Source organism: Nestor notabilis, unplaced genomic scaffold (assembly GCF_000696875.1).
Source record: "Nestor notabilis isolate BGI_N333 unplaced genomic scaffold, ASM69687v1 scaffold602, whole genome shotgun sequence".
Taxonomy (NCBI): Eukaryota; Metazoa; Chordata; class Aves; order Psittaciformes; family Psittacidae; genus Nestor; species Nestor notabilis.
Window position 1 is genome coordinate 22,549 of NW_009916730.1, and position 19,361 is coordinate 41,909.

Consider the following 19,361-nt stretch of genomic DNA (forward strand, 5'->3'; position numbering starts at 1 on the left):
ATTTGAGTTGTAATGTGGGATTTTTGCATTGGTTTATATTATGTTATATATGAAAATAATTTCATATATTTTCACATGACACTGTTGTATTACCACGTAAGAGGAACACACCAATTTTTACTTCTATTCAGATACTATACTGCTCAAAGTGGATGTTAATTATCAAACAAGGGATATGTGAATTCATTATGAAAAGGTTTAAAACGCAGAGAAAATTTAATCTGGCAAGTTCTGTTTTGCTTTCCAGAAGGAGGGGGGGAAAAAAGTAGCAACCCACTTTGTGGAAGGAGTGGGAGCATTTTAAAAGGAAAATGGTAATGGTAACGAATTGCTGGTTGAACTGACCACTGCACCTTTCCATGTGTCACAGTAAGAACCATCAGTGCAACGGGCCATAGTCTGCATTAACCTTTAGCACTGCAGCAAAACAGAGGTATCTTACAACTTCATGAACAACTATCCTTCTGGAGGGCAAGCTGCAACATAGTAAAAGAGTGGAAACCTCAAATCACGTAGTGTTGCTACAACAGAAGTGTTCTCTTGGTTCTGTTGTTTTGGGGTTTCTTTGAGACAGATGTGGGACTCCGTATCAGTGTGTGTTATAAGTCAGACTATGGAAACTGTGAAGATTTCTAAATATTTAATTCTTAGAAATTACCTACTTTTCAGAAATAAAGTTCAACCTTAATTTACTTAATACTTTTAATTGTATGCCTTCATAGGATGTGAATGTAGAAATACTGCAGGAAAAAGATTCACTGGTAGTGATCATTGTACTGTCATACTACTTGCTTGTGTATTCTGTGAGGTTCTTCTGGAATTTGACTTTTATGAAAGCTGTACTCTCGAATGAAATCTTGAATGCTCTGTTGGATACAGGAATTGAAATTTCTTTAAGGTTTTCCCCTTTTTATTTCAGTTTGATAAATTAGTATTTTCATACAACGCTGCCTTTTGGATCCGAGTTCTCTGCAGATCCAACTGCAGAATGGATAGGGTCAGCCTTCATTATTTTAATGACACAATTTGCAGACATTTGCCTCATGAAAGCCACAACATAGAAATATTCCACTGTTTTAATTAAGAAGCTAAAATTTATCTGTGTCCAGTTACCTTGGGCACTTGCTCCATTGCCAACTTGATTCAGCTGCAGAAGCTTGTTGCTTCATTTTTGTCCATTTGATACTGACTCTGTCAAAGTTTCTGAATAAAATCTACTCGAATAAAGTCTTGCATATTAAAAGAGAGACTATGGGATTCTGAAATCATGTGACAGATTGCTTTTGCTGCTGGGCTTTTTATCCACCTCAGAGCGAGTGACATCTCATTAAGACCTTGGAGTCTGACTAGTGAAATGTAAATAACTCTGCAGCTTTTTTTTTCTGTTTGCTTTCAGGCTCTCAAAATGTGTGTGACTGCAAAATATAATGAACAGCTTTTAAGTGTGGAAAAAAAGAACAGGGACAACCAAAAGCATTGCTCATTCACCAGAATAAAGCAGAATCCAGACAGTCTAATTAGCTGCCTTTTTTTTTTTTTTTTTTAATAAACCCCCTGTAGAAATTGAATTTTATTTTCATTAGTGTGAGTTGCTCTCCTACACTATACTTAATGTTTGTGGTTCAGGAAAATTACACTTTAAAATGCTTACTTTGTCTTTGGTCAAAACCAGGCTGTTTTATTGGAAACCTACCTCCTTATTTGAAGAGTTTTTATTTTAGAAGAATCCTCCAAGGATGAGAACGTATAAGTTAACGATTCTTGCCTTAACATCCTAAAATTACTTTCTGGTTTTACTTATTTTATTTTCAAAAATCTTATTAATTGTGGGGATACATGTAGTTGAACTTCTGTAGGTGGAACTACTCTAAAAGGCTTCACCTTGCTGCTGGAAATATTTTCACTGAAGTATTATTTGGGCTATAGTCTTCACGAAAATCTCTCATGAACTAGCCAATGGATGTTGCATCCAGTCTTCTGGAAATCTTCTCTGCATTTCAAATACAATTATTAACTTTGTTTCCTAAAGATGATTTATCTAGATTAACTAGATTAATTAAGCAAACTTGAGAACTGGGTTAACTTAATCACACCTGTGTAGGATCTGTTCAAGTCTATAGTCCATGCATGTAAACAAAAATTAAAATCTACTGTGGATACAGACCTAAACAAATATCTATAGTGTTAAATTCTAAGTATGTTAAAAAAACCCTAAAAAAAATATACTACATTTCTATTCTAGACTCGTTGGGTTAAAAACTGAAGCTCCAAGTGCTGCATCAACAAGTACAAGTACTCCTCAGCCAGTTAATAATGTGGTCCACTACTTGGCATCTGCACTGCTTCAGATAGAACAAGGAATTGAGCGCAGGTTTCTCAAAGCACCTCTTGGTAAGCTTTCAAGATTGAAACTGTATGTCTCTAATTTTAGGTAAGATTTTGTAACAAAAAAGAAAACCACCCAAACCCACTGGCTACTTCTGTAAGACTGGATGCTTTAGAGGGACATGTTGGGGAAAAGAACAAATAACTAAGCTATGGTAATCTATCATTGTAAAACTTTGAAAAATGGTCAGTTTATAAGGCCTTAGAGCATGAGGAAATACTACTATTTCTCTTGTTATTCTGCATGTCCTGAATTACATGTATTGAGTAACAGCATATTTTACTTTTAAATGTGTGCCTATTTAACCTGGATCATTTCAGTGATCTTGTTTATGTGGCCCTACAATTATAATGATCATTCAGAGACAAATTGTACGCTTATGCAGAAATGAGTAAGCTTTCTGGGGGAATACTGTGTAATTCAGCATTACTGTTGAGGCCAATGTATCATGCAAGTATACAATGAGTTTATTCTGTGAGGTTTTTAGGTTGCAAAACTGTATGTTCCTTTCTATACTATTTTGGTGAAAACAATATAAGTCTGGTTTATCTGGATCACCTTGTTCATCAATAACAGAATATTTATGGTATAGTAAAGATTTACATTGCAAACTTTCAGATCCTCAGGTTTTGAATTTAAGCTGTAAAACTTGGAAATAAAAGGTTGTAAGAAAAATATAAACTGAAGCAAGATTATAGCTTGACTTCAACACACGTTCCTTGTTTGAAGTCCTCTGATGTGCTCTGGGGGTGAGAGAGTCAAACTGCATAAAGTCACTTTGTTTTCTGGGGAAAATGAAGGTGTTGGTGTACTAACATTAGATATTAGTGCCCCATGGCACAGTTGACCTAAAACTGTTTCTGCACCTCTTCTGCTGCTGCACGAAGTCTAGTGTCTGGGTATCAGTTGCCACTGAAGATGAGTTTGAGCTAAATTTGTGCCAGAGACTTTTGACATGCAGGCATGGGTTCCCTTCCACAAGATTTCATTATCATTGTGATGACCTCTGGAAGAGGGAATTGTGACAAATGATTGAGATGAAAGGGGAGAGCACAGTAGTAGTTTAAACTGCATCTGTTTAAAAGTATTACTCAGCAGAGCCATCAACTCGGGTATGTCTGCCTTTTCCAAGCCAGGCATAACAGGACTTATTTCCTGCTATATGACTAGATCTACAACACGTGCATGAGAAAATTAATTAACAGTACATCCAGTGTTTGTATTTACTTTGTATATGCAGGTTGTAAATATGTTGTGCAGTATATGCCTGCACTTCCAAACTCTCTCTGAGAGTATTTTGGCAACAGCATCTTGCTGACAGCTGTACGTTTACTACATTGTGCTCTTACGGGGAAAAACATGGTTATTAGTAGGTTATGGCCATAGATTGGGCATCCTGAGTTAGAGGAAACAGACTAAAAGAGAAGTGTCCCTGAAGTATCAGAGATAAAGTTTTTTAGCAATCCTCCTGCATCTTTTTTTTTTTTTTTCCCAGTGGTCCCAACTCCTGCTATAATCTAATGATGGTTCATCTTTTTGCTTGACCCTTTGAATGATGCTGGGGTTTCTTGTTTGTTTTTAACTTGGGAATCCTGTTTTCCTTTGGATGCCTTATACTGTGTGGCAAAGAAAGTATATAGGGAAAGCAATATTATATGATTTGCATGTCTTAAATCTCATATATTTGTATACTGAACTGTGCCTGTGCATCTCTTCTGCTGTGAAGAATGGTTCTGCTTTAAGCTTTCAGTAGTATATAGAATAACATGCATAGCTGAGGGAGCAGCAAGGGTCCCAGGTGTGCTCTGCTCTTGGCTTACTGTCCTAAATATTAAGGGACAGTGTCATGTTCCCTCTTCCTTGCTTTACCTTCAGTGCCAAATGTCTCATGGTTTTGTTTGCGTAATGGGCTGCTTTTAGCAGGAGATGAGAATGAATGAGGGCAAGGGTTTGTTTTGCCATTAGAGAGCTCTTGGAGGAGCAGTGGCTTTGTGTGGCTCTGTACTAAAGAAAGCTTAAAACACCTTCTGACTTTATCACCACTAGGCAGTTAGTTATATGAAAGGTACTCTGACTTGAGAGCTTGTGGATGTGGCCAGAACATGCAACTGCAAAGTGTTAAGGAAACCTGTGTGTTTGAGAGGCATCTGTCAAACTTGGGCACTTCAGCATTCAAGCAGCAGTTCTGGATGCACACCTTTCTGGATGTAACTCTTCAGTGTTTGAGACATATTTAAAAAACTGAGTGTAAAATTTGCATCATCTTTTATTGAGCTTCAGCCCCCCAGTTGGAAACAATGTCTTTGCATGCTACTGCAGCGGGTTCTGTTTCTTCGATTGCAACTTGCATATGTATAACAAGCAAAGAAAAGTTTTCTACTTAGCTTGACAAGGAGGTGTTAGTAGCGTTACTAAACCTTTGTATACAAAGTGGATGCTGCTGCTTGCTGGGGGGACTGCCTTATGCTCAGAACTGTGATGCCCTCTTTTGTTGGCCCCTCCAGAAAGTGGCCAGCAGTACTTTGACAATACAAATTAACTTTTAGTTTGTAACCACTGGGTTTTGGTTTGTGGGGGTTTTGGGTTTGTTTGCTGTCTTGTTATGCTTGATGTTACATAGTCTGTTGTGTTCATACACTCATTTCTTTTCTAACAGGAGGCTTTTTTAATAGTTGTTCCAACTGCTTAATGGAACCACCCCTAAACCAAATGCCTGCCTATCTGTTTCTAATGTTAAACCTGACAAACCCAACCTTTTTAGGCTGATTCAGTTATCACTGAGATAAAAGCGTTGGAAGTCAAGCAAGTGCTAGGAGTTCTGTTTGGTAGCAGTACAGGGGAACACTTCAGGAAAAAAGAGTACCCCTGCATTTCTGCTTTAAGCCAAGCTGAACGTGCTTTCTCTTTGTCATTATTTCAGTCATTCCCTTCCCTGTGGAGTGTCTTTTCCCTCTCTGCTCCCCCTTCTCTCCTCCCACCTCCCTTCACTGTGCTCAGTTCCTATTAGGGAATGGAGCCATAATTCACAATTTTTAGTTCTCAATCTATTTACAGCTTCTAGTGCTAAAGACAGCACAGTGAAATTCACTGCAGTCACTGGCAAGTTTATCCCGGTGGCCTCCAGGGTGCAGAGCAGACAAAGGGACCCAGCACCAGCAATAAAAGGACCAGCTGCTCCTCTCTGCTCCTTTTTTGTTCTGAGGCTCTATCAGGCTGCCAAGAGCCTCACTGGTGATTCTGATAAGTTTAGAGTTGAGGTGCATACCAAATATTCAAGTGGAAGAGCAAGAAAAGACTGGCACAGAAGATAGCAATGCAAAAGGAGATCTAGAAACCCCAGAAACAGCACCCTCTGCCTTGCAGAGCTGCTAGGTGGCCCCTAATCTGCTGTTTGGTGATGAAATGTAGCATGAATTGTATGCATTTCCTAATTGTGAATTGTGTTTTAGAAATCATTTCATTACACGTAATTTTAATACTCAAGAACACTCCTGCACAAAAATGACTTAAGAATGTTGTTTCACGTGGCGGGTGAGCTAGTTCTCTTGGTCTTTGAGGAGTATGCCCATAAACTGGCTATATTTTTGAGATGTTGGGAGTTTTGTGGTAGCATAGACTAGACAAGGTGTTTGCTGAGAGAGAAACCTGTGGTCAGTAAGCTGCTCCTATAGCCATTTGTACTGGAGATGGACAGAAAGATAAGGGAGGGTAGGTTTAAGCCTTCTGTTTGTAGTGGGAGTCAAAGTAAATCCTGGGATGTGCACATTATTCTCTTACCCTTCCCTGCCTGCCTTTTTCCACATGCACATGTTGGGAACCGCAGTTCTAGTTATATTTTTAGGCTACACAAGCATGGATTATAAAAATTAATTAAAAATTCACTACACTTCAAAAAGGTATTTGAAATAACTATGCATTTAATGTTGAGTAATGCAGCAGATAATGAAAGGAAGCACTGAGGGGATAAAAAGAGGAGAGTGGAAGACAAGCAGTCAGAGAGATGGTAAATTTTAAATGTTACTTATATTGCTAAGAATTAAAAACTATTAAATATTTATCAGGTTTTCTTTTTTTAATTTAATAATTTTTTAGCCAGTTCCTTAAATTGAAGGAATTTTGTATTGAAGCCAAAGATTTAAACATAGGTAATAAAACAAATACAACTCAGAGATTTAAAAAAAAAAGGAAAAAAAAGGTGGGGGGAAGGATTATTATATTTTTTTTTTCCCCAACTGTATTATCTTTTTATCAATTTGGAACAGAAATCTTCATGTTCACATAATCCTTCCCCCACCACCACCTTTAATGCCTCTGGGTGTTTTTGGGTTTTTTGAAACTTCGCAGCATTGTGCAACTGCATATCCTTTCTAGGAATACTAAAATGGAAACCCTTCCCTGAACTCAATAGCTATTGATAGATGAGTGCATAGATCTGTCAAACAACTTCATTTGCATTGTAGCAAGGCTTGGAGGGCTTAGCTGACAGAGGGGTATCCCACTGCGCAGTGTAGAGCTGCTCAGACACAAAGGAAGAGGCCGTTTCTCCCTCCAAGTTAACAATATAAATGAGAAAGATGATGGATGGAAGAGAAGAGTGTTATTCTTATTTTACAAATTGGGATCTGAAGCAGCGGGTGTCGTTTGGCATGTTCCAGCAGCAGGACGTGCTGACACAGGTTGTGGTCAGTAATTTCTATCTCTATTGCATTTGCAGTTTTTAAGTGCAAATATTTGTTGTGTTGTGTCATGCACTATGTTGGTGAACCAATGTAGGCTAAAAATAACCACCAAAAAAAAAAAAAATGATGCTCAAGCTGCCATTGTCAGCAAAAGAAATGCTTGCCAATCTTATATATATATGTATATGCTTAAGATAAAGTGTCTTTGCCAGAGTTATAGTAGAAATTTACATCAGAACTGAACTGGATCTCGTGTCAGTCTAGTGTCCTGACAGGTGGATTCAATTGCTTCTTGCTAATTTTTAAAAACACATTGGGAAGATATACTCTGGTGCTGCTTTTGCACTTGTCCACTGTCCTTAGTAAGACTGAACTTCAGACAGGAAACCTAAAGATGAAGTAGTAGGAAATCTTAGGAAATCCAGGTTTGAATTTGCAGTTCAGGAGTGGCTATGTTTTATTAGTGAAGCTGTGTTGCCTGTTTATCCTCTGCCTTCTCCCATCACTCCTCTTGTGCTGCTTGCTGCTAATGCAGATGTATGCAAGATTAGGCAAATCCTGGCACCCAGTTGATGAGAGTCAGAAGGGCCTTGTCAGAAGAGCAATTAGTCTCATTTTTGTTCTTTCATTTTGGTTGTTATTAGATGTTTTCTCATCCTATTGCTGAGGAGAAATAATTTGGCAGGTGGATTGTATGCCATTCCTGTGCTCACTGTGACTATAGCAAGATAGGCAAGGTGGCATTTTATACTGGAGTGCAGCATTAATCAGCTGAAGGTCACACAGTAATAACTGGACTATCCCGTCTAGAAGGGAAACCTGTGAACGTTTCCATAATCAAAAGTACTACTATAATGTGTCTTCCTCTCCTTAAACCTTCTTGCTTTAAAACGCAAGAAACAGCTTTCAACATTCATGCAGAAATTCCCTTTCTGCTCAGCAGCAGCAGTGCAGGGTGTCATTTGTATCTTCTCATTTTCTCTAGCCCCTCAAGCAGCCTCTTTGATTCTGTAATTCCCAGCTGCTCACTCCCATTCGGTACCTCCTCCCTTGCTACCCTGTATGTGTATTTGTGTGGCTGCTTTGGTGGTCTGGGTTGCAAACCAAACCTGTTTGAAAATAGAGTATAATTTCCCATATCTTCCCCACACACAGACTCATTCCCCCCTATACACACACACACCCCCCAACCCCCACATTTCTTTCTAACTTAATTAGGGTCCCAGGTCTCACTTGGTTTGCCACTAGGTGTGCACCACAGATTCGCGTGTGCTACGTTGCTTATAAAATACCAAGAAAACGGTAATACTTCAACTAGAGCAGTCACCCAGTACAGTGAGCTGCACAGACAGGCAGGGTCTTGGGAAGTGCAGGACAGGAATAAGGGCATTGAGGCATGGGGAGAGGGCTGAAAGATTGTCTGCTAGATTATACTGGGGAAGTACAGGTGAGAAAAGCCCTTTAAGCTGTTTTTTTGCCAGCAAAGGCTCTGTTTAATACTAGGTATGATATTTAAATGTAAATATTTTGTGGTTTCAGAATGTACATACAAATGAAAGTAAATTGGGAGTGTCTTTTTTTAAATCTTAAGTAATCTTCTTTTATAAATTTAATCAAATTGTTAGGTTTCCATGTTGTTATCTGAGTAATACTTTTATGTCTTACTCATGTCCCATGTATGTGCAAGTTCCAAATTGAATTGGTATTGAAGAGGAAAATCTTACAGCATCAGCAGCTTGGAAACTAAAGGGGAAATATTCAAGTATTGAAGAGATAAGACAAAGGTTATAATATTATCCCAGTTTAATACTGCTGTCTTGAGAATCTGAGCCTTATGAGAGTCATAGTCTAGAATAACCTGGATGTTTGACAAGTTTGATCATTCTGGCGTTTTGGTTTTTTTCCATCCCCTTCTTTAATGGAAGATGCCAGTGATGGTGGACGGGCCTATAAAACAGTTTTGGATCGCTGGAGAGAGTCACTTCTTTCTTCTACCAGCTTGTCCCAAGTCTTCCTTCATCTGTCTACTCTGGATCGAAGTGTCATCTGGTCAAAGTCCATCCTCAATGCTCGCTGTAAAGTGTGTCGGAAGAAAGGCGATGCAGAAAGCATGGTGCTGTGTGATGGCTGCGATCGAGGCTATCATACTTACTGCATCAGGCCCAAGCTGAAGGTATCTGAGGAAAACAAGTGCTTCCTTTTTCACACAAAACTTGAGTAGCTGTTACAACTTAATTCCATATTACTAATGCTTTCTTCTTTTTTTTTTTTTTTTTTTTTTTTTTTTTTTTCCTTTCTTTTTTCCTCCTCCTGCTTCTAGGTCATTCCTGAAGGAGACTGGTTTTGCCCAGAGTGCCGACCAAAACAGCGCTCTAGACGCCTCTCCTCCAGACAGAGACCTTCTGTGGAAAGCGATGAAGAGACTGCTGAACGACTAGGAGAAGGGGAAGAAGAGGCAAATTATGATGAAATGGGGCAAAGTGAGGAAGAGCATTATGAAGAAGAACAAGATGAGGAGGATGAATCTCAAGAGGAAGAAGAAATGAGGTAAATGGAAAAGCCCTTTAGGGGATGTCTTACTGAAATACCTTTATTATTAGGTGGAGTAATTGTTCTTGTAAGCACGTATCTTGAAAATCCAGTCTGAAAAAGATGTTTATTTTAAAAAATGTCAGCTTTTTAAGAATTTGGCTCTTACTGATGGGTTTAATATTAACAACACTTAAGTCCACTGGACTCACTTTTCAGGATGAAAATCCCAGCCTAGGATGTATAGGTGAGAGATGGCCATTAGAGTTGCAGTTCTTTACAGCTACTGTTTCAATGTAAAGTGGAGAGAGTTGCAAACAGTAGAAGACCTGTTGACTGAAGCAAGACTGTGGATCTGAGAGTTGGGATGCAATGGTTGGAGAGAATTTGCATCTCCTTGAGAAGTAAATTTATCTCTGGCATCTTCCTTCTCTTCTGTAATGGAAGGAGAGTCTTGAGTATTAGTTATAAACCCTGACTAGAGCATAACTTCTATATTGAGTGTTTTACAACTGCAGTTTATTTACGTAGCTGGTAATGCAGTTTAAAAATCCTAGTTAGTTACAGTTGCTGTAAGAAGTAAGCAAGTGATTTAAAGAAATTGATAGCTGGTGCTCCAGTTAATGCATTTATATTACACAAACTGCAAGGGTGATGGGAATTCCGAGCATTTCTATGAAGTAGAGTAGGTGCTCCACATAATAGCTAATTAAGAGACTTTAGCATTTAAGATAATGGTAACTGGATGGCTGTATCAGCTGCTTACCAAGTCCAACCTAGAATGGTTGGGGTTTTTAAATGCTGAATTAGAAAACTGAGGAAAGAGAAAGGCATGGAATTTGGGGATAAATAAATGTAATTGTTCACTTTTTGTAGCCCATCAAAGCCAGGAAGACCTCAGGTCAAGTTTCCATTAAAAATGAGAGCAGCCAAACTCAACAATCCATTCTCAAGTCAGAACAGCCAGCGCCAGGCAAGATACGCTTCTCGGAGTCAGCAGAACACGCCTAAGCAAACCGAATCTTCATCTAAGGTTACCAGGAGGGGGCTGAGAAAGGTAAAATCAGCCCCTCCATCAGTGACAAAGCCTTCTTTAAGACTTAATAGCCGGACCACTCGTCAGAGCCAAAGTTCATTACAAGCAGATGTATTCGTGGAATTACTCAGTCCTCGAAGAAGACGAAGAGGAAGAAAGAATGCTGATAACACACTGGAAAACAGCCCTTCCAATTCTCTCGGGTTTAGAATTGTTGATACTGCAGACCCGACTGAGCGGCTTCGAAAGTGTCCAGTTTCTACTTCAAAGCTTTCTCTTCCTGTTACTGAACCCAAGCGAAGAGGCAGGAAACGACAATCCACAGGTTAGAGAAATGTGTTTGTCCAGAACGAAAACCACATTCTGTTCCTTGCTAAAATATTTGTGTGGTAGACAAGGAGACTAGAAATGGTGCTTGAAGACATTTTTACCACTTCCAATAAGGCAGATCCCTTCTTTTGCAGTGACAGAAGTGAAACTCAAAAAGAAAAATTCAGTCATCTAAAGAGCAAATAACTTAAATTGCCAAGGAGATTTATCATACTCATATTTGAAGTTTCATATTTGCTAACAATATGGAACAATTGCTAATCAATGCATAGAAAATATGAAAGTGAGATTTATGCCTTAATCCCTTAAAAACGCAAATGTTTACTTACAGCTTTTATGGTTTTGTTTTATTAAACAGTGCAGAACGCAGATGTAGGCAAGGTAGTGAAATTTGGAATATACACAAACCACAAGAAACCAGAAGAAAAATGTCACCTATCTGGTATAGCACTAACAGCATCCTTGCTTGTTAAGCTAATAACAAGTATTTGATGGTAGGGGAATACTTGGAAAGCTACAAAAACCTTTTAAAAACAGAAAGGCCCCAGTGTGAGACTGAAGAGTGTGAAAGAGCTTGCACTCCAGTGTGGCAGCCTTGTATTCTGCACCATTTCTGCCCTTCACCGTTGGGAGTTTCTGGGCTTATCCTCTAACCACCCTGCTGACTACTCTTGAAAGCAGATAAAACCACTCTGAATAGAGGTTTTGTGGAAGCAAAAGTTATGAGCAGGCAGCTTATTCTGTTTTTCTCTAATAGGGCTTTTCTTTCAGCGTTTAACAAATTGTTTCAAAATTGAAATCAGTGGAAAAAAATCCTTTCCAAAATTAATGTGATGCAGGAGAATGGAGGAGGAACCCAGCTAAGTCCTGGTACTTTGCATTTTGTACTGCAAGAGAGACATTTAGCGGTTAATAACAAGTATAGTTAATACCTGAAGCCAAACTACATGGGCTGAGTCCTGAAACTGCAGTTTTACTACCTGAGAATAATGGTCTTTCAGTACTTCTTGAAATTTTTTTCTCCTTACTTGTCAGGTTTTTATTTTTACCTGGTGGGGTGTTGTTTTTTTTCCAGAATCATCTCCTCAAACCTCATTGAACAGGAGAAGTTCAGGACGTCAAGGGGGAGTCCACGAACTCTCAGCTTTCGAACAACTCGTAGTGGAACTGGTACGACATGATGACAGCTGGCCTTTCATGAAACTGGTTTCCAAAATCCAGGTAACTGATAGAACTGTAGAGGGGAATGATAATGGTCGAGAATCATGTCTGTTGACAGTAAAAATTTGGGATTTTATAGCCTTGCCCAAACAGGGGGATACAGCTAAGCAGTGTGACTCAGGAGAACTCTTGCATTTCAGCTCAAATATTTGGTGCCAGAAGTAACTTCTACAATTGACATGGTTTTGGGAAATTTTAAAGTATGCTTGTGTGGAATTTTAAAAATATGAAAGGCCTTGATTTGGGGGAAAAAGGTAGAGGATGGGACTGCTAAAGGTACACTTACATTGATTAGTTAATTAGTTGGATTAACCTTCAATTTACGCAAAGGCATTTTTGAGAACAGACCTGCAGTAAAATAACAAGGTAGGAAAAGCTTTGCTCTGATGTTAACTATAATGCAGTAAAAAAGAGAATTTCTTAGCTTAGTTCTTACTTATTTTCTTCTTGTTTAGCTTTTAAACTACTTGATGGCAAGTAGGTACCCAAAGGAAGCGCCGCTTTAGAGGTTTGTATTACAGTAAAAGTTCCCAAGGCACGTCAGCTTTTCTGCAGGCGGCACAGGTTTGTCTGTTGTGAGGCACTGCTGGAACTGCCATACTCTAACCAAGTGCCTGTCCTCTCCAAGGCCTCTGGAGCAACTCTGCACAGACATATGTGCAGTATCTAGAGCTTGGTGTTCAAGTGCTCTGTTAGTTTTAACAGTGATAGCTGTTAAATGAAGGCTTGAAACTGAATTCAGAGTCACAGAGAGGTGGAAAGATTAATGTATCTGGACAAAAAGAATGATGTACAAATGTGAATGAAAGATGTAAATGCAGAGGAGGAGAGGAATCCTGAATGAAATAGACTAGTGTCTGCCTACTCAAGTACAGTAATTACACTGGATAGTGCAAGGATCTACTGAATGCAAGGAGGGATGGAGAATTCAACTTAATCTTGATCCTAAAAAGACACTGCTAGAATTCAGTGTGTTATGGTTTGCCTGAATCAGTCACTAAGGAACAGTCTCTATATAGTTTGGAAAGAAAAATCCATACCTGAGTAGGTCAAATTTTCTTCATCATGACAGAAATTCTGGTTTAAATTTTCTGCTGCCTTTAAGACAATGTAAAGAATACACTGAATGATCAGTGCACAGCAAGCCAGAAAAGGAAAACTCTTTTTAGTCCTTATGAGAACAGCACTTCTAAAGGGAAAGCAAGGTAAAACGTGTCAATCTAATTCTGTATCTCTACTAATTCTTTCTTTAGGTTCATTTGCAGGTTGCACTTCATAGTAAAGTTACAGGCCATAGACAAGACCTTGGTTTTAAAACATTTATGATGGTCCATGTGGGTATCTTTTTCTGTTTTTGAGGGGGGCAGTGGCATTTGTATGAGATATCTTTTTCTTTTACCCCCCTGCCCCACTTTGTGAATGAGACCCTAAGCTTGGTACTTACCCGAAATTCAGAATCTGTGATCCAGATGATGAGTGTCCTTAAGAGTTAGGCAATCCTTTTCCTTCCCTCACTTTTATCACATAAACACTCCTACGAGTGACTGTTTCTCTCTCGTACTTGAATACTGTGTTCTCCTTGCTACAGAAAGGTTCGCTACTTTCTCTTCAGTACAACTAAATGGAGTATCAGGATTTCACTTCTCCTGCAAGACAGTGAATAGCAGTGGAGTAAAAATGGTCATTACTCATTATTGAGGAGCTTTTAATATTGTAATATGTTGCAGGAAAATGAAAGGTTCTTAAATCTTGGAAATCATTTTGCACTTGACAGATGGGAACACTGTAATGCTTATCTGTTCATGCAATTTCCTTACAGTTGTTCACAGGGTATTTAGGATTAGATGTATTCAGTGGCTAATATTTGCTGTGGTCTGCTACTTTAATGATACAGAAATGAAAAAGCAATACCTGAAAACTAACATTGAGTTCAGGAGATGGAGGTCGTTGTTTGTGACTCCTCTGCTTAGAAACAAAACCAAAATGGTTTCTGCTAATACATCATTTGCTTAACTTTGTTTATAGGTAGAATTTTCAGCTTCCGTTTGTTTGTCTATGGAATTTTTTTTTTATTTTTTTATTTTTATTTTATTTTTAGGTACCAGACTACTATGATATCATCAAAAAACCTATTGCCTTAAATATTATCCGTGAAAAAGTGAATAAATGTGAATATAAGTTAGCATGTAAGTATTATTTATTGATAGAGGTAATGAACCCTCTTCTCTCACTTTAAAATAAATTCTTGTCATAAAACAGAGCTGTGTCAGAGGATCAGGAAGCTGGAAGTGAGTTTAGTTTGGGGCTTGGTGGTGTGTTTTGGTTTGTTGTTTTTTTTTTTTTAAAGAGCATTTACTAATATTTTAAATCAAGATTTGTTGAACAGTTCTTTTACTACAAGATGCATGATGTACAGATAGGTAAGAAATGAGCAGCTGAGAAACTGCTGGTAATTTCTCAAGCCTTTGGTGTCAGCGAGTGGCACTGAAATATTTAGTAAAGGTACTGTTGTTACTGCTGGATTTGTAGTTCTTTTGGTAATACGAGAAATTTCAAGAATGTTTACATGGCACTAATATAATGATGGACACTTGACACATGCAAAGACATTTTTGTGTTGTGACTGTAGGATCACTGTAGTGACTCGGTGGGGTCGTACTGCTTTATCGTACTGCTCTGAGACACGCTCAATTAATTTACTTTTTATTTCCTAGCGGAATTCATTGAAGACATTGAGCTGATGTTTTCGAACTGCTTTGAATACAACCCTCGTAACACAAGTGAAGCAAAAGCTGGAACTAGACTTCAAGCTTTCTTCCACATTCAGGCTCAAAAGCTTGGACTTCCAATCACATCAGGTAATGTGGACCACGCCGCTCCCGCGGTGAAGAAGTCACGAATCTAACCTCTACCTTCCAAAGGATTTTTTTTGAGGAATCTGTGTTCATTAAAATGAAATGTTAAATCTTAAATCACGCAGTCGTCATACCTGTATAAAGCAATAACAACTGTTTAACCACCTTGAAGTGTGGCCTGCACTATATTCTCAATGTAATATTAAGCACTCAGGAGAACGTAGGAAAGATTACCTTTGCTACAGTTTTATTCAGTGTCTAATAATTTTGATAGATGTACTGGATACAGTACTGGTTTACAGAGGTTTTGTACATTTTTAATACATTCATGTGTCCAAGTATCTTCCAGAAGAACATTGTTTTTTCCTGCACAAAATGACCTTGTTTCATGCTCTAGATTTTGTAGGAGCTGTGGTATGGAGGGCTTTATCAACTCAGATAAAATCTTCTGCTGTAGCACAGTTGAAGAAACTGTGTGTGTGTTTTGAAACTTCTTTGAGCATATCTTCTCAACACTACACATGAATGAGAACAACTGCATATCTTTTTAAGTACTGTACCAGTGCTGGCTGGAGGTATTCAGTCTGAGTTTATTAAGTAGATATTTATTTAGCATTCAAAGTAATTTGTGAATTTGTTTTGTATTTATAAAATTTGTACTTGGGGATTAAAAACAAAAAAAAACAAAAAAAAAAAAAAAAGAGGAGTTCCATAACTTTTTTATTTTTTTTTTCTGGGGTTTTTTTTTGTTTGTTTATTCCCCTCTAACTTGATGATCAATCAATAAACACCTTCCTGTGTCCCTGGCAGTTCTTCTAGCAATGAGTAAATTTACGGGACTGTACTATAAGTTTCTACGTACAACTTTGGAAGTGCACAAATAAAATGACACATTTTTCAAAGTATTTTGAGCTTACTGGCATTTCATTTTGTGTTACACTGCTACACCATCTTTCCCACTAACTTACCAGGACAAGCTGCTGGAGAGAACACGGCAGAACTTGGCTTCCATGTGAGTACCCCAGCCAGCATTTTCAGCAGCTGCAGCCAGTCTGGTACCTGGTCTCTGAGTGATGCAAATGTTCACCATCATGTAAGGAGTAATGTAAGAAGTATGTGCATAAGTTGTATAGTTATTTAATTTGGATCTTTATCATAGAATCATAGAATGGTTTGGGTTGGAAAGGACCTTAAGATCATCTAGTTCCAACCCCCCTGCCATGAGCAGGGACACCACCTCATAGCTTTGTTTAGCTGACCAGCAGCTTCTTTAAACTACTTGGTTTCCTTGGCAGTTTTACTTTCAATATTTATTAATTTAAATTTATTAAACTTGGTTTGAGTCACTACCTTTAAAGACCCTTTTAAAACCAGTTTTGCCTACCTGGAGGTATGCCACATTCTGAGAAAACAGCATGGAGCAGAAGTTTGGGGGTAGCATGAGGTGGCTAGAATTGGCATTGCCTTGAGCCTAGGGCATCTCCTTCCTGCAGGAGACTGATCAGGTTGAAGTGTTGGATTTGGGCAGGGTTTTTCTTAATAATCAAAGAATGAGAACAGTGGGGATATTGTTTAGGAATATCTGTTGATACTTCAGAGTTTCTGTGTCACCTTTCCCTTGTTCAGAGCTGACATCTTTCCTGTCCAGATCAAAGACACATTTCTTGTTCCCACCACAAAGAATGCCAAATTCGGCAAGGAATGTGGGCAGCAGAAGACTTCTTTGCAGGGTGTAGGTGGTACTTGATATCCCTGCATCTGTCTAGTCCCAAGAGGATGTGAACATCCTGACTAGCAGGTTGTGCAAACAGTGGTGCGAGTTCTTGTTCACATGAATGGTTCCCACTGACTTAAATGTGAACGCTTTGGGTGGGGGGAGCAACACGAGCTGAGCAAGTCCATCTGTGGCAGATGCGATTTAAATGATTACTATCCCCATCCTCCCAGCTGTTCCTTCCTATCGCTCTTTCACCAAGGTTATTTCCCTCGATAGCTTCCCCTCAGCAACACCATAGTAAGTCTGAGTTTAGGTAGAGCTGGTGGGAACAGCTTAACCCAGCTCCCTGCTTGTGACAGTGGTGTTTGTATGCTTGTGCCACCAGCTAAATTAGTAATTGTCGTTAAGTTTGCAAGCCTAAGGCCTTGTTTAAACATGCTGGAGGTGAAATCGGGAAGTGGCCACTTCTCCTTTGAGCAGCTGTGTTTAAATACATACTGCATGTGCAACAGAGATGCCCTTGGCTTTACTGGTGCTCACAGAGCCTTTGGTTCCTGGTAGTAGACGGCCCGAGTCACTACTTTCAGTGCAGCATTTTCAAACTTCAGCTATGTTTTCTCTGGGTTATGTCAAGATGTCTTTCTGTGGCTGTTTATTTCCCCTAGGCATATCCCTTTGGAAAAAGGGGTATTGCTTAAGATCTCCCTCCTGGTCATAATCATGGCATAGTTGTGCTCCTTGTCCACCTTTCTCCTGAAACAGACTTGTGTCATACCATGACCAGCCACGCCATGTGCTGTTACCACTGGGCGAAGCGCTGTGCAGTATCTGCAGAGGGCTCCAAGCCAGTGTCTCACAAAGGTGCAGAAATGGATAGGGGTCAACGGCTTCATCTCGGATTCAGAGCCGTGACTTATCAGGCTGTACCAGACACTGCAGGAAACAGGCTCCAAGTCAGTGCCTGTCCTCCAAGCAGCATTTTGACAAGATCCAATAGTGAAAGTCTTTCCTTTCTTGGCAGCTACAATATACCTTAGACCTGGCAGGTACCCAGAGGCTGCTCTACCTGCTGGTTTCCTGCTGTGCAAACTCAGCCCCTTTTATATATGTCAAGGCTAGGAATTACTGGGTATCCACCCTGGCCCATTTCTTCTGATGGTTTTTGTACATAATTCTCTCATAACCATGGGGCCAGGTCCTCTGGAGAAACTGAGCCCCAACCCAAAGGACTCTCTCTTCCAGGAGATCTCAGTGTTTCCTCAAATACAACTTGCTCACCTCCTTGCCACCACCTTCTGCCAGTGATGCAGAAGACAAATCCCTGCAGTGGCTGCTGTTCCGGGAAGCTGCCCTTCCTGCCCAAGCCAGGGTGAGGTCAGGAGGAGAAGGGGTTTGGGCTGTGGCCACCATCCTGGCACCCAAGTGCTGGATGGCTCTTGTGTGGAACGTGAAGTTTTAACTGTCATAGGAGAGAGCATGTAAATGTTGGTATTAACAATAAAAGAAGACGTTCTTAGTATAATCGTAGCAAATAGGGGCATTGGAAACCAGCAAGAAGCAGCTGAAAACCAGCATGAATTTACAACAAGGAGGAAGAGGTTGCCAGACCCTGCACAGCCCAACAGTCACCAGCTGCCCCACAGCCGTCCATCCCTGGAACTAGCGCAGTCCAGAAGTGGAGATTGTGCTAGGGACACATGCAAGGAGCAGATCTCTGTGGACACCAGACCACGCCAGAGTCCTGCCCAGGCCATGCTGCTGCTGGACTGGTAATCTCGTTTTATCTGGGCATATTCGATGAATAATACCAAGCACTGATCACGTTGCCTCGTGTGGATTTCTGTTGTAACTGCACCAATTCCAGCTAACATTTCCTGAGGCTGCCCAGAACTGTTTCTACCCTGCAAGAGCCTTCTCACTCCGAAGAAACTGACAGCGTCCAGATGACTGCAGGCAGTTTTCCACACAGTATTTGGCCTGCCTGCTCTAACTCCAGTCGAGCTCTCCCCTGCGCTGCTGAACTGCTGCCTTGAGCGTCGCAGCAGTGACGGCTCTGCAGAGGTGCTCCTTGTGCTTTACCCAGCCTGCTCGAAGGGGATGTTCTGAGATTTCTCAGCCTGCTGCTATCAGGACCAAGTGATGTCTTCTTCCTCCCACCTGCCTTTCAACAAGCAATGTTCTTCCGTTAATTCAGTGCCTCCTTAAACAGCACCCTAGTGAAACTTTGCCTTTAAGTGCTCGATTGTGTGTATGTCCACTATCAGTGTGACAACCCCTCTTGGAGAATCTCCAGTTACCACCACTAAGAAAGTTTCCTGGTTTGGGGCACTCGGGTTTGAAGATGTTTGGATTAAGTCCAATCCAAAAGGTGAAATGACTTGTGCTGTAAATCAAAAGAATTATAAAGACAGGTATGTAAAGCCATCACCTTGTTTCCCATCTGTTTCCTAAGAGCGATGCTGAAGTAGCAACATCTCTAAGATGCGTTTGTGGGTTTATGTGTGTATGTTTGTGCAGTTTTTTATGTTTAGCTGCTGTAAGCCCCTGTCTATTAAACAATGGTTATCATTAATGCTGTACTTCATTAAAGGCTTATCTCCAGTACCTG

At 39.8% G+C, this 19,361-nt stretch overlaps 1 protein-coding gene across 1 annotated transcript in view; it reads left to right on the forward strand.

The window, feature by feature from the left end:
• Nucleotides 1–15,941, forward strand: part of BAZ1A (bromodomain adjacent to zinc finger domain, 1A) — a gene marked incomplete at its 5' end in the record, with an annotated part of 35,040 nt that extends 19,099 nt beyond the window's left edge. The window contains 7 exons of the mRNA XM_010024698.1: nt 2,243–2,391; nt 8,991–9,238; nt 9,386–9,612; nt 10,471–10,955; nt 12,036–12,181; nt 14,280–14,367; nt 14,896–15,941. Of these exons, the coding sequence (XP_010023000.1) occupies nt 2,243–2,391; nt 8,991–9,238; nt 9,386–9,612; nt 10,471–10,955; nt 12,036–12,181; nt 14,280–14,367; nt 14,896–15,086 (1,534 nt within the window). The remainder of the gene's footprint in view (nt 1–2,242; nt 2,392–8,990; nt 9,239–9,385; nt 9,613–10,470; nt 10,956–12,035; nt 12,182–14,279; nt 14,368–14,895) is intronic.
• Nucleotides 15,942–19,361: the final 3,420 nt, after the last annotated feature.